General features: G+C 40.4%; 2 protein-coding genes across 3 annotated transcripts; one reads left to right on the forward strand and one right to left on the reverse strand.

Moving 5' to 3' along the window:
- Positions 1-1020: 1020 nt before the first annotated feature.
- On the forward strand, positions 1021-7929 carry LOC115686462 (O-fucosyltransferase 29). The gene is made up of 9 exons (XM_030611767.2): positions 1021-1837; positions 2259-2349; positions 3294-3370; positions 3646-3734; positions 3837-4026; positions 4254-4435; positions 5544-5646; positions 5881-6209; positions 7088-7929. Exons 1-9 carry the CDS (start codon positions 1544-1546, stop codon positions 7377-7379), a joined length of 1647 nt encoding a protein of 548 aa, XP_030467627.1. The 5' UTR covers positions 1021-1543; the 3' UTR covers positions 7380-7929.
- A 672-nt stretch (positions 7930-8601) lies between these two features.
- Positions 8602-15409, reverse strand: LOC115686461 (uncharacterized). 2 transcript variants are annotated; one of them, XM_030611764.2, is made up of 11 exons: positions 15021-15409; positions 14577-14649; positions 14333-14443; positions 13082-13198; positions 12188-12535; positions 11246-11556; positions 10543-10642; positions 10404-10463; positions 9656-9742; positions 9385-9525; positions 8602-9056 (listed from the first exon to the last, which is right to left on the reverse strand). In XM_030611764.2, exons 1-11 carry the CDS (start codon positions 15125-15127, stop codon positions 8736-8738), a joined length of 1776 nt encoding a protein of 591 aa, XP_030467624.1. In that variant the 5' UTR covers positions 15128-15409; the 3' UTR covers positions 8602-8735. The 2 variants fall into 2 exon arrangements, with proteins under 2 accessions (XP_030467624.1, XP_030467626.1); XM_030611766.2 differs by lacking the exon at positions 9656-9742.
- Positions 15410-15706: the final 297 nt, after the last annotated feature.

Genomic DNA, 15706 nt, shown 5'->3' on the forward strand with positions numbered 1-15706 from the left:
GATAATAACACGAATAGTCTCTATAATTTGGCCTAAATGTACAATGTGGTATCTAAACTTTTAATTTGTTCAATGTGTTCCCTGAACTTTAGCCTCATATGCGATGTCGTCCCTCAACTTTTAGATTGTCCAATGTAGTCCTCAAACTTTTGGTACATGTTCAATGTCATCATTTCATTAATTCAAGTTCAGGTATAACATCAAACATTTTCACATAGATTAAACATGTATAAAAAATTTAGAGACTACATTGAACATACTGAAAGTTCAAGAATTGCATTAGTAAAGGTGAGCATGATCCGAATGGGTGGTTTCCAACATGGATCCAGGAATCGCCCACTAAGGACCGGTTCCGAAAAATTAGAATCGGAAACCGCCTGTTGGTTCCATAAGACTAGTCCCATCAAGCTTTACGCAAATGGAGGTGACCGAGAGCAAAAGAGAAGAGGCGATGAATCGTCGGAGGTGCGGCTGTAAGTTGATGGGAGTTAAGAATCGAGGCTGTGTTGAGCTTGAGAGTTTGAGACAAGGAGTGAGAGATAGAGAGATGATTTATGAAAGTGAGATGAGATGATCACTCAATTAATGGGCATTGAGATTAGAGATTTTAGGATTTTCATTTTTCTTAAAATGTTTTCTTTTTTTTGGTTGGAAATATTTCTACTGGTCCTGTCCGGGTGGGTGGTTCTATGCCTAGAACCTGGAACCAAATCGGTACTCACCAGCTTTAGTAAATTGAAATCGGGAACTGGACCGGTTTCTCACGGGAATTGCTAGTTCCGGGCCAGTTCAGTCCGGCTGATTCCTTTACACATCCTTATGCATCAAAGATCATATCGCACGTTGGGTCAAAATTAAGGGGCCATTTGCGTCATTTTCCCTACTATATATGTTCCGATGAAAATGACGGCTTTACCCCTCCATCAATAAGCTTGGGGGGGAAGGAAACGGGGTGTTTCCCCCGCCTCAGGCGGTTGCACTTCAAAAGTCCGTTCCGCGTGAACCGGGGAAACGCAGTTTTCACCCTCGTCCTCGTCGTCGTCCTCGTCGTCCTTCGTCTTCGTCGTCGTGGGAGTGAGAAAATCGAACTCTCTGTAATGCACCAGACTCCTCAACCCCTCTCGCTTTCCCAGATCCCAATACCGTCATCAGCCCAACAAAACCCGGCATTTCTCTCGTTAATCCTCCTCCCTCTGTCCCTCTCTTTCTACCCCATTCACTGTTCAGCTTTAACGATACCATCATCTCTCTCTCTCTCTCTCGAGCTCCACAGTTCCCCCTCCATTCAAATTCTGCACCCCCCCCCACGCACTGATCTCCAAAACCCTAGCTCCCCCCACATTCGATTTCCCCACCTCAATTCACCTCCCCCACCACCATTTACTCTCTCTCTCTTTCTCTCTCTTCCCCTGCGCTCGCGCGGCGTCCGTACGGTCGCCCGAGCTCGAGGAGCCAGCCAGCCGCTCCTTCTGGGTGCGGGGACAAAAGGGTAGCTGCGGGTTTGAGCCAAATGTTGCTGTTCTGAGGGCCGCCGCCACCCCCGATGGGCTCGGCGAGGCCGTGGTGGAAGTTGAGCTCCTGGGCCTCGTTACCGCAGCAGCAGGGCGGCAACGACGGGGGCGGGGGCGGCGGCGGGGGGAGCGGTGGCAAGTGCGGCGATCTCAAGCAGGCATTCTGGAAATCGGCGTCGAAGAAGAGGAGGGTGTCGGGGTCGATCGTGTGCGGGCTGATGCTCTTCGGTTTGGGATTGATCTCGCTGTTCACGGGTCACGTGGCCTCTGATCTCGAGTGGTGGAACTCCCAGCGGCTGGTCAAGAGGAGCTTGTACTCCAAGCTGGTAATTGTTCTTTCTTTCTCTCCTCTTCTTGCTCTGTCTTTTGGAATCGATATTCGTTTCAAGCTTTGAGCTTCCGTGTTCGTACCCGCTGAATTAGAAGTGGAAAGAGGAGTATTGGGTCTGTGGTTTTTGAGAAAATATCGTAAATTGTCTGCTTCTGTACATGTGTTTTTCTTCTTTTTAATACGCAATTTTCGGTCTTGCTGATAATGATGCGGATGTGTTAACTGAAAAGGATGTTATTATCAGTCTTCTAAGGATGAAAGAGTCCTCCTTTGTGATATGCACATTTTACCAAATCAAAATTGAGACACCTTTTTTTTTTTATGTGTGCTTGCAACTGCATTATCTCTGTAGTTTAATAGCCTGGTGCCTATTTTTGACCTGCTATGATTTAACGAGTAATCGTGTGAATGTGCAGGACGGTGGTCACCGTACTCCCATTGATATATGGAAGTCAAAAGATGCAAATTTCTACTACGGATGCAGCGAAAGGGGTTCTCATTTTTCAGGTGAGTAGATGTGTTTGCATGTTGTTCCTTTCAAAAGATGCTTTTTCTCCGCTTTCGAATTCAGCTGTTTTCTCTCTGTTACTTCCTATTTGATTTTGTTGACATACAAGAATCAGTTACTTATTGAAGACTAGATTTCCATGGAATGCAGTTACTCGTTCTCAAATGTTGTCATTATATGTGCTTGTCATTTTTCTCAGGTTCCTTTTAGTTCAGGAATATATAAAATTGATCCTCTTATTGTCCTTCCTTTCTTCTTAGGTCTTGCCTAAGCTTCATGTTTTGACATTTATAGTTTAATGCTGCCTGCATTTGAAGTTAAGTCTCTCTTTGAGGAGTAATTGTCAGCCATAGTTATGCCTTTTGTCTCTGAGGTACACTTCGTTAGTATTCCGGTAGATCAGCTGGTCCTCGAGTAGTTTTTGAGTTCTTTACATTTTGTTAGTTATCTCCATTATGCAAGATATACTATGGAAATTGCGCCTTGTATGAAGAAGAAAATGATCAAGAATTAGATGTCTTACTCATTTTGGGTTGTCTCAATCTTATGCCGCTGTATAAGTTGGCACTATTCTCAGAAGGTTGCTGATAGTTAAGCCTTTTGCATCTGTCTTCTCCTTGATAAATTTTCATTGCCCCACAGCAATGATTTCCATTTTCCACGAATCTGGAGCAGTATATGAAGTTATCTTTTGGCGAAACTGATAATACTCAACCTGACTCATTTGATGGGTTTGCTTTCTGCTTCAAGTATGCCGTCTTTCATTCTGTCTAAGAAATCATAGAGAAAGTGTGACAGGGGGTCTGAGCAATGATAATTTCCTGATATGCAATACTAAAGATTAGTTCCAGTAGTCATTCATCCCATTTTTACAATAAATCTAAGAAGTTATGCATCTTTTGTGCAACTTTTGCTCTCTAGCTCTGATGATTTGTGATTGCAGCTGCTGTCCGTGAACGGCATTCTAATGGTTATCTGCTAATTGCAACTAGTGGGGGGCTTAATCAGCAGAGAACAGGAGTAAGTGGATAAAGGATATTTCTCTGGCTATACTGTTCCATTTTTTGCACAAACAGTGTTTTTTTTCTTGTATATATCTCAATGGTATCATAAATCTCATAATATAACATCTCTCTCTCTCTCTCTCTCTCTCTCTCTCTTTGTGACTTGGCATCATCTGCTTAGCCATTTCTTTGTTGAGTTCTGTTGAGTGTTGTATATCTTGTTGAACAAGGGAACTTCTTCAGTGTGAAAAATGAAAACTGTTTCCTAAAATAACTACTTTCTGTCATCAGATAACAGATGCTGTAGTTGTTGCACGAATTCTTAACGCGACGCTGGTGGTGCCTGAGCTGGATCATCAATCGTATTGGAAAGATGATAGGTCTGTTACTTAAACCTCTGTATTAGCCCTTCAAGAAATAATTTAGACCAGCTGTTACTTTATATCTCACTAAGTTCTAAAAGCTCCTCACTTTGCATGCAGTGATTTTGTCAACATCTTCGATGTAGATTGGTTTATCTCCTCCCTCTCGAAAGATGTTACTATTGTCAAAAGAGTACCTGATAAGTTCATGCGAACGATGGAGAAACCACCATATACCATGCGTGTCCCACGGAAATCTGCACCTGAATATTATTTAGATCAAGTTCTTCCCATTCTCTTGAGGAGACGAGTAAGGAAACTTTTTTCTGTTATGATCGTACTTCATTAACGACTCTATGGCACAAATCTTTGGCTTTAATTTATTAGTTACAGAGCGTACACATTAAAGGCAACAGCCTCAGATTTTTTCCATTTAGATTTGAGAGCTCTTATCGTGTATCAAATTATCATGGAGTCCTTAACCTAAGTTTCTGTTCTCTCCTGTAATGAGGAATTAAGACTTTGGAAATCCTGCAGGTTGTGCAACTGACAAAATTTGATTACAGACTTGCAAATAACCTTGATGATGAGATGCAAAAACTGCGTTGCCGAGTGAACTATCACGCACTGAGATTTACAAAGCCGATTAGAGAACTTGGTCGGAGACTTGTAACAACAATGAGAAAGATGGCTAAACGTTACATTGCGATTCACTTGAGGTTCATCCCTCTTACTAAAATGTGCCATTTCATCATTCCTTTGCTGCATATTTTTTGTCTTCCGTATTGCATTTGGATCGAGACCATCTGCATGGAAAGCATTTTGAGTAAAAGTTGTTGGGCCTGCATTAATTGCTGTTGATAATATACAATTAGGTAGCAATGATGACTGAATGAAACCAGTTATCTTACATCTCCTTTACAGTAAATAATCGCCTTGCCTTCACTGCTTCCTTGACGTCAGATGCCGCTGTTGTGATTGTTTATGCAGCAGAGGATGTGCAAAGTGTCTAAGCTGCTGAGTTTTTCAAAGTGAATTTTTCTTTATTATATTAAACCCCTTTGGTACAATATTATTATTTGGAAATTTTTTATATGAATTGTGGGCTCTTTGTATAGTGGAGATAGTTGCACGTAATGACTGCAGTACCTCAAAGTGACGTGCGTGAAAGGGATATAAGTCTGGAGCTACCTCGGGTTTCGATTCACAGAGCTCTTGATACTTGCTTCTGGTGTAGCGCAACCATACTGTTGCATCCTCTTATTAACCAAGAGATAATCACTTTGTTTTCTTCCCAAGTTTCTGTCCACGAGCCATTTGCAGTTTGGAAACACACCTGGATCTCCATCAACCATTGTCAGGCCCTAAATATGGAATATACAGGCGTATCTTGAAGTTCTTTCTCAAATATATAAAATAAAGAAAAATAAAAGGAAAGGACAAAATATGGTTTGCAGAACTTAACTTTTCGAGTGTTGGGAAGTGGCATCTTGAATTTTTTTTCTTATTATTTGGAGATCTTTGCTCTGCTTTCTTGGTTGCCTGCCTTATTGCGCTTTTATGCCATATCATAACACCTGTGAATGGTTCTAAATTCTAATACATCTGTAATACCTTCTCAGAGGTCAGTTTTTTAGTATCTTTGCCTCATTCGCTTGCCGGTGGTTGTGGTGGCCACTTTGATGCTTATTTATAGGATGTGTCATGGTGGTGTTGCATCACGCAATGAAGGTCATGAGAAAGTTAGACTAACATTATTGTATGCTTTAAGTATATCGAGTTTGAAACAAAGTATTCTTACTCTGCCCGAAATTATTTCCGTCGCAGGTTTGAACCTGATATGCTAGCATTTTCTGGGTGTTACTATGGTGGTGGAGATAAGGAGAGATATGAGCTTGGTGAAATAAGGAAACGATGGACAACTTTACCTGTGAGACTTCTGTCCCTTATAACTAGAAATTTTCATGTTTAGTTTGTATCTCAACTGAAAAAGTGATTCAATACTTTATTCCACATCTTATTTCCAGTCTAGGGTTTCCTACGGCTCATGTGATTTACTACACATGCTGGCACAATATCGATATGTTAGCAGTCCTCTTTCTCATTCTCCGTAGTTATCTATCCCATTTTACAATTTGACATCTTTTTCATTTTTCCTGAGCAGGATTTGAGCCCTGAGGGAGAAAGAAAGCGGGGAAAGTGTCCACTTACTCCTCATGAGGTGGGATTGATGCTGCGAGCTCTTGGTTTTTCAAATGATACATACATCTATGTTGCATCTGGAGAAATATATGGCGGCGAAAAGACTCTGCAGCCTCTCAGAGAACTCTTTCCAAATTTTTATACAAAGGAGATGATTGCAAATGATGATCTGAAACCCTTCCTACCATTTTCTTCCCGATTGGCCGCAATTGACTACATTGTCTGTGATGAGAGTGATGTCTTTGTTGCAAATAATAATGGCAATATGGCCAAAATTCTTGCAGGTAGAAGGTGAGCAGTTATGACCCAACTTTAGCAAGATGTTACTAAACTACTCTCTTTTGAGTTTAAAGAATTAGTGACTTTGATTTAATGTCCTGTCCAGCATATGAATTGTTGAATGTGAGAGTCCAATGATAGAAAAGGATAAGACAGGTGCAGAAACTTATCTGATATGGGAACCAATGTCAAGTAATTCATTTTTTCTTACCAAATCTCCTGATGGAAGATATTTAGGATATAATCTTGTGTCCTTAATCTATGAGGTCAAAGTAAAAGAAGCCTACAATATACACCCCAGTAGTAGTGGCAGCCTTGAAATGGAAGCTGTCTCCTAACACTGTCTATGGCTTTATTGCCATCTTCTTTAATCTTGTCAATAGAAACATGAGTTGGAGCTGAAACTCTTCTTGAAAGTCAATTAGACGTTAAGTTCCCAAAAACATGAGTTTGAGTGAGGTCCTGGAAAGTCAATCAGATGCTTTTTTTGGTCAGATAGTCAATCAGATGTTAGATAGCTAAAAAGCTGTCGATAATGAGATCATGCTAATTCAAATTTAATTAGGTGGATAAAATGCTTCTGCAGTAAACCACCATGGGCATTCTGTAGATTCACGGATTTATATAGTTTCTCATGGTCTCTCTTTTCCTATTCCTCTTTATTTCTTTTTTTGAATGCTTATTGATTTCTCAGTCTAAATTTCAGTAATTGTTGTAGAAGTGGAATTTTTGTCTAGGAAAAATGGGATGAAAAACTAGTCAAGACTTATCAATAGCTCAAGTACTAGTTCTGGTTTTTATTTAGGCTTATCGTTCGTCAATTTACCAAAGTTCTTTATAGAACTGCAAGCTGTGAAATCTCTCAAAACTTTGATTTTATTGTTTCATAGGAGGTACATGGGACACAAGAGGACTATCCGACCAAATGCAAAGAAGCTCAGTACATTGTTCATGGCAAGGAATCGGATGGATTGGGATACATTTTCTAAAAAGGTGAAGTCATATCAGAGAGGATTCATGGGCGAGCCCGATGAACTGAGGCTAGGGCGAGGTGAATTTCATGAGTTCCCATCCTCTTGTATCTGTCAGAAACAGTCAAGTGAAAATGACTTTGGAAAAGATGAAGATCATAGCTCAAAGCAACAGATCTTAGAAAGGGAGCCAAATGTTCTAGCTCAGTAATGCACAAGAATCATGATGAGGTGAATTTGTAAACCAAAAGGAGTAGCAAGGCTGAATCATGGCTGTCATCTGGGAGGATGAGTTCTTGCTCGACCAAATTTAAGACAGCGCTTGAGGAAGCTCGAAATCTGGCAGTCTTCTTCGCCTGCCTCCTGCAAGACCCTACGGAGCTGAATTATATCTGTGAATAGAAGTGAGGGAAGTTTGATGGTCAAAGTGTTCATAGTTTGGTGGTCCTGGCCGGTATACACACTGCGGATTCCAGGATGGCTTCACACACGAAATATGGTTTGGTTGTCAGTTTCATTTTCCATTGACATGTATGTAGGCAATTATATGTCGCGGCTCAGTTTATGAAGTGGAGGCAATTAAGGCAAAGTCAGTCCACTTCTCGGCATCCTAATGTCTGGTTATGGCACTGTACCAAACCATCAACTTTAACAGTATATTGCTGTGTGGTTATGCCTCAGTTATGCCCGATCATCGGATACATGCGATGTTTTTGAGGTAGAAAGAATTGAAGTGGAAAAGCTGGGGATGTTGATTTGCATCTCATGGCACATCATTTCTGTGTAAAATTTGCATGGGCAGGTTTAGGTTTAACATTTTTGGGTTTGACATGGGTGCTCAGTCATTATATGGAGACTGTAAATTATCTAGCTATATTTCATTGGCCTTTTTTCCGTGGACCGTGTCATTTGCGGATAAATTATCAGCAAAAACAAAGTTGGAAAGGCTGTTCTTGGGAAAAATAGTTGCCGTTTTATTGTTCTGGTTATATTACAAATTTTCACGATGATGCACCAAATTAGCAATGTGTTCACAGAGAGGCATGCTTGGCCAGCATCCTGAAGTAATCTCATTGTAAAGGCAGTCCTAGCGGAAGGTTCGACAACTTAATGTTATCAAGGACACAAAAAAAAAGGGACTGCAAAAAAAAATTTGAAACATAAGCTATCGTCCGGCGTCCATGGTTGCCTTCTTTTTTCACGGTACGACGTTAATGCAAGTCGCCTTTGTTCGAAAGGGTGGCCAAAAAAAGTAGCCTAGTATAACAACATGAACTCATTTTGACATGGGCACTAAACGTACACAAAGTCTTATCCCAGTCGATCACCCGAAGGGTAACTCAGAACTACTTTGAGCACAGACATTATTCTCGTGACCAGAAAGACGTACTTGAGCCAAATGAAGAAAGAAAGAAGCGCTACAAGTATGGAGAAAGCAAAGATAATAATGGATTTACAATGACGAACCAGACGCAAATAATGTGCATAAACACCTCACCAAAGAGGCCAAACATCGCCGGTGGCTAATTGTGAGAAAAGAACGGAAACCCACTCATTGCTTTTCCGGTTACCACGGTTTTTCGGTCAAATCCTTTGAGAATATGTATTGGAATCTTGAGCTGTAGGGTACCCACTCTATGATCTGAGATGCCTTCCTGTTGGTTTTGCGATCGATGCATTTTTGTATCATGTCCTGCAGTTTCTTATCCACGTTTTGTATAACCCAGCTTAGAAGATCATCCGTGCTGATAGAAGCTTCCCTTGCGAATTTCTCAAGCACCTTAGGCAGAAACACCTTCGACTTTTTCACAGATACATTTGCTTGAAGAAATTCTCTTCTCGCTACCTCCAGCTCGGCCTTAAGGTTTGATCCCGTGTAGACTTTTAGCTAAATAAGATCAAAGTTTCGATTAATTGCGGTAATGCAAAGAGGCATGCAAGCTTCATTGGGAACATGAGAAGGGAAAAGCTTCAACATTCAAATTGAAATCTTAAAGATTACAAACTATCTTACACTCCGAAGAGAATCCAAGGAGGCAGCCAAGGACATAATTATTTGCAAGCACTTAAAACTAAATAAATACATAGACCAATAGATTAGCAAGTACAGGCTAGATATGTATTCAACGGCAATTGTTGTTCCAAGGCTAGATATAATGATTATATTTGCATTCATATGCAAACAAAGGAGCAAAAGGCTTGATCTCAGAAGTTACCACAGGATCAGAAGCAGCTCCATTGCAGAGGGCAAAGCAGATAAGGGGTTGGGAGGCCGTGCAACCATATTTTGAGCTGATCATTTGCCTTTCCTCTCCAGATCTTTTTCTCAAGGCAGCAGACACCACAGTCTCCAGCCACTATTGTTGATACAACAGAAGATATAACACTAATTCAGTATGTTCCCTTGATATATAAAAGTCGTTCAATATGACACGTTAATGTGATTTGCATCCTTCAGGTGTGTTTTCATGAGAGTACGTAATTTACCCGTCCTATCCTAGGAGTGCGAAAGCAAAATATTGATTGCTCCAAGGCACTTGCACTTATAATAGTACCACCAATGTTGTACGCAGCCTGCTCTACAGAAAGATCCAATAAAGAAATCCTGGAATAAGTTAGGACAGAACAATTTATGACAGCATAACATCAAAATGACCGTTTACTAGGTGCTCTGGATCCATTTTATAGATTTTGCCTTAAGCTGAAGTTTCAGGTTCTGCTTTACATGCCAATAGAGTTTCAGATCTTGGAATGGATCTCAGTGCCCCAATTCCTCCTTCTTGTGCTTCAGTACTTAGTTATTCTATTTGATGTATTCTCTGCAGTTTTGGGGGTGCTTTTCATTGGTAGAGTCCATCTGGATTTATGGCTGCACAGATTCACAAGATACGATGAACCTACTACATTTCCTGTTGATAAAAATTACTATCCTCAAAACTTTGGCCTTCTATCTTCTGGTTTTCAACTCGATCATTGATAGAAAACCATACCAAAATGAAAGATGATATTAAACTAACATCTTATGTGAAGATTTTCCTTTCCAGATGATATCAAACTTTGCAGTAAAAAGCCAGCTTGTTGTCTGGAGACTAAAAAAGTTAGAATGCCTGATATTGCTACTTGTGAAACATACCATCGCCATAGAGCTCTCAGGTGAAATTTCCCAGACTGAGGTACCTATGGAACCAATATATTTAGGCATAGGTCAGTGGATAAGAAGAGACAAGTGAATTACCTTGTGAAACAAAGCTAATCTCCTCAGAGAGCTGCGTGGGATTCCATAGGCTAAGTAGGCCTGTAAAAGCGATCTCTATTAGAAAATATTATCTGATTTCAAGTTGTTAAGATACAGATGGAAAGAGACATGATTTTACATGCATGACGAGAGAGTTGTATATGTTGATCCAAAATGCAGTTTGTGCATTGTCCTCCATCTGGCCAACATTCACTTTTTCAAGCTGTTCAACTAAGATCCTGAAATTCAAAAGACAAACAGGAGGCATCCTGCATGAAATCAAGCATTCTATCACATATGTTACTGCACATGCGCATTCATGTCTAATAATGTCTCGCTCAAGTGAGTTCTTGTTGACAAAGCACGTTGAAAAGGATGTAATTGACTTTTAAACTAAAAGCATATGAAGCAGATGAAAATGCCTTTGAATCCAGCATCAACTGTCAGTCAGAAGACACCAAGCAATCATCTGCTTACATGACTAGACTTGTGCGACCCTAATATATTTCACGTATAGTTTGCACAGCTCATGTTTGAACAAGGATTGGCAAGGCAACTGTTGATTGATGAATAAGGAATTTAGCATTAAGCTGCGAAAATTTTGTCCAGCATGCCTCTTAGTCTTGTTTGGGAGTAAGAGTGAGGTGCAAAAGAAAAAACAACTGGAGTTATAACATGATGCGCGCAGAGATTTACATTTACATCTGAAATAAGGGTAACTCCAATATTATTGCCTGAAGAACACCCTCTCATGCGAGTGAAAATATAATTCATTGGTTCCCTTTTCTATTCATTTTTCTATGTTGCCACTTTATTTAAAGGCATGGGCATAAGTAACTGACCTATAGTTGTTTATAGCGTAAGCTGCATGGGACAACTGCCCCTTATCAGTTGTTATACGAGATATCTCCACTGTGGACTTGGAAGAACAGAGTTGCTGCTCTCTGCTGCCACATTGAGGAAGAGTAACTTTGGTAGATGACCCTGATAACATTAGTGATCGGATTTTCTTAGGATCCATAGATGTAGTTCTGCGAAGCCAGCAGTATATGGCAGCCATGCACCTGACCATCTCTTCCGACAACTTGCTTGGGCACTCGTAAAGATGATCTTTCAGCGTGTGCAACACCGAATTTCTCCCCGCCAATTGGACCTTTTCATTTACGACAGCGGGATATAATTTAGGGAGACCTTATGGAAAGAATTCAATGACAAGCAACAGGCTGACAATAAAAAGAAACATGTGCTCTGCTCATCACCAAAAGAAAAGAAGCCAAGTTCTTTCCATGGGTGTATACTCTTTTTCCTTTTTAGGCTGAGAAGTTTGCTTGAGGACATACTAACATAACCTTGAGAATATCCAAGGAAAACTACAAAATCAATTACTCAGGCAAGAGAAGTCATAACATAAATAAAATTTCAACTCATTTTCCAACATCATGCACGTGTCCTAGTTTGATATCTGCTAATATAGAAAGCAATGGTAAGAAAAAAAAAATGTATTACTTGAGATGACACAAACACTGTCATCATGCAAAAGGATTTGTTAACCAAAGAATTTGCATCTTTGTTTTTTCTAAACTGCCTATTATATCACTGATCTCCCATTCATTAACGTCCAAATGCTCCAAGCCTGCAGAAAACTCTGATGGACCTCTACTAGAAGCATCAGTCTGAGTTCACCACATTGTTCAAACACAATTTTTTTTGGTTCATAACCATTCTCACATTGACAAAGAACATAATGAAACGACGGAGTCCACGCGAAAAGAGCAATAGATTACCTTTGTTATGTTGGAAGCAGCCTTTCCAAAATGAGTTTCACTTTTGCCAGTCGGTGGCAGAGCATGACTTCTCCTTGCAGGTTTTCTCACACGATCATCAGTAGAGGTAAGTGCTTGCAAAGGTCGCAGCGGGAACTTTTTTGAGGAACAAAATGCACTTGTGATTATGCTTGGATGCTTTCTAGGTGCCTGCTTTGTATGAGCTGGAGAAGCAACGCCTGAACTTTGCTCAGAAGGAGGTTGACTCGAGCACTGGTCAAATATGCTCCTGTAGAGTGAGAGAACGTGCTGTTCTCTGCTGGCGACCTCTTGCTCCAGTAATTCAATTTCAGAAATTAGTTCGTTAGTCTGAAATAGATGAATTCTATGGTCAGTTTACGCTAGCCATATTTGGATTTGACAAAGAAACTAGAAAGTCACAGTGCTACAAATCAGAATATATATTGTTTCATCCATTCGGCATGGAGTAATTTGACAACTCAATCTGTCTTTTCAATGTAATTACTAATTGGTAGGGTAAGTTCTGCTATCTGATCCAATAGTTACTTGCAGGTACCTGGAAAAACCAAATGAAATATTTCACAATGTTCAAATAGCAAACTCATAGTGAATTCACCTTTGAGCCACTTCGATATTGAATTATTTAAGTGGTGGAACAATATGACAGAGCAAGTTATTAGTAACTTCCCGATGATGGATGAACATGAAATGAGACGGTCTAACCAGCTCACATCAACGAATAAAGATGCTCTCCACATTATGTTTCGGTAAGATGAATATAAAAATTCTCAAGAGAAGAAATACCTCAGTAGTGACATGTCTATGTCCAGAAGCATAATGATTAACATTATGTTTTGGTGAGATGAATATAAAAGTTTTCAAGAGAAGAATTACCTTAGCAGCGACATGTCTATGTCCTGGAGATAAAGTACTAGATGCCCTGCCCATTGCTCTCTCAAGCGTAAGCCGCATAGATTTCTCTTGCTGCAAACGTAACTGCAACTGCTCAATCTGCAAGAGATGCAGACATTCTATTATGCTTTATCTGATACTTATGTGCGAAACAGTATTTCTCTGCTTGAGCAGCACATATGCAGCGAATCCCATAATCTTTTATTCCCACAACCTTTTATTCTGCCGAGTACTCGTTCCTTGCAAAATAAATCCTACCATTTAAGAGATATCTAACTTTAGGCTACACATGCAAACATTCCATTAAAGGACACGCAGAACAATTCATGTGATTGTACCCAATCACGCATTAAACTTAAGTTTCAAGATGGCTTATCATGATAATAGTTTAATTCTAGATCACACCTAGAATGATTCTCTGGATTGTGATTCAAGTACCCGATAACTTTTCCACCATACCAGATATTGTCTATAGGGTATTTAAACAGGGATTTCATTAAATTCTGAATATAAAAGAATTAGTTCCGAACCACTGGCAAAGAAATATCTTTCGACGGACAATTTAATTCTACTCATCCATGAAACTAGCTTTAAGACTGTATTTGAATCATCTGGAAAATGCTTGAAGAGGTATATCAAAAGGCGCATTCGTACAGATGCTAGGTAGCACAGCAACATAGTTCTTGCATAGGTTAAAGTTTATAGCGGGCTGCTTCAGGGCAGGCAGGCTATATTGGCATCCAAATCCTGAATGCCAACGATTTTGACAGCATGCTCCTAATCCGACCACGAATCATGGGGCACATAGCCACAAAAGGATGCATAAGGAGTTGACAGTTTGGTCGTCAGCGGTTCTTGACTTATGCATCCCATGATAAACGGATCACCAACCATTGTGAGCTTTTGGTCCCACAAAGTACTCCATTGACCAGAAGTTTGCAAAACCTTGCAATAGGGAACTATTCTAGGCAATTGAACAGAAGCCAAACTGAATTGCCCACTTGTTCTGCAGTAGATTAGGGGAAATGATTTGATAGGTAAATTGATGGTAAGATGAAATGATACCACCTCAGGTGTAAACAGGGAAGATAATGCTGGTTGCTGATCTATAGACATTTAATCTTTAGAAATTGTCGCAAACCGAAGTTCACGAGGATGTGAGACTTGACTAGAGAATACAAACTTCAATCAATTACCCCTACATCTACCAAGACGTCTACTTCCAGTCCTTACATCTTTCTCCAAGGACGCTCGGTGACTTGATGAGGTAATTTTGCCACTATAATTGAAGGGTTCAAGAAGGGGACTCCGCACTTCAAGAGCCCTTGTAGAAAGGGGTGACACCTGTTACGCACATGTCAAAATATAGTAAGTTGTAGATAAACATATGAGTAGTTAGGGAAGACTAGATAATTCTTATCCAGCATGGCCTATGCAGAAAGGCAAGAAATGAATGTGCATAAGTGGTGGTTCATACCAGTGTTGCATTCTTGCCCCTTTGTGAATGCAGAAGTTCACCTCTTGAAACATCGAAATTCTTATCACAAGCACTGATAAGGAAAACAAAATTATCAGAAGAAATGCAACTTTGAAGATCAGAAAACTACAAACACTTGCAAAGAACCTGCTTCAGCCTATCTAGAAATCTAACTGCAATGACTAATTATAAACCCCTACTCCGAACCACACTGTTCCGCTATCTGATTTTCTAATGATTTCTTTTTCTCAACCTATTCTATTGTTTGTAACTTTCCCCTTTCTTATCTTCACCAGTACTTATTGCGGCCCTGAAGAATTCTCACTAGTAAGACCACATCAATATGCCAGCAACATACACAAGAACAGAACACAGAAAGAAGACAGCAAAAGTACTACGCTCTTTTGAATAAGCGGACTCGAGCCAAGAGAAAGAGAACTACACCTCTTAGACCGTCTATGTTGAGCATGAAAACGAGTACGAGCACAACTACTTCCACTCTCTTGTTTTCCAACACCCTCTTCCCTCTCCACTCCATTCAAACTGTCCATTTTCTTCTTCTTTCTCTTTCTTTCCAAAACTCTAACCCATCATTCAAAGCTCAGACATTCTCGATCTGCCTACCAACACAATGCCATGCACAGACAATGGAGCATAAATGCAGATGCACCACGAATGACCCACTTGAATATGGAAGGAATGAGAATGATTTTCGGAGGAAGAGCGAGGAATAATTAGTAGTTCTAGACAAACCCTGAATGAATGGCTAGATTTTTGGGTATGCGCGAGAGAGAGAGAGAGAATCAACACAGTCTCGAAATGGAAGTAGCCCGAAAGAAATGCCAAGCGAATAACACCAAGAAATTACCCCGCGGGAGGGGACCGGCTTCTGGTGCAGAATTCAATGGAGGTTCTTCCGGGTCGTTGAGCGCATTCAATGCGCGATTCAATTCAACATGAAGAAGCTCCCTCTCTCTCTCTAGAACCTGCATCTGTTGCAGGTACTTGGTCGCTCAGTTCACCACGGCCATCCATCCATGTCCGCTTCCTTCAAATGATTCCTTCATCAATGCATTGCGAGGCATCATCACCGTCGTTTGAATTCGGATTCCGCCCCCCTTTTTCGGACC

This window comes from Syzygium oleosum, unplaced genomic scaffold, assembly GCF_021117445.2.
Source record: "Syzygium oleosum isolate NSW1041296 unplaced genomic scaffold, Sole_v2.1 Sole_v2.32, whole genome shotgun sequence".
NCBI classification, from domain to species: domain Eukaryota; kingdom Viridiplantae; phylum Streptophyta; class Magnoliopsida; order Myrtales; family Myrtaceae; genus Syzygium; species Syzygium oleosum.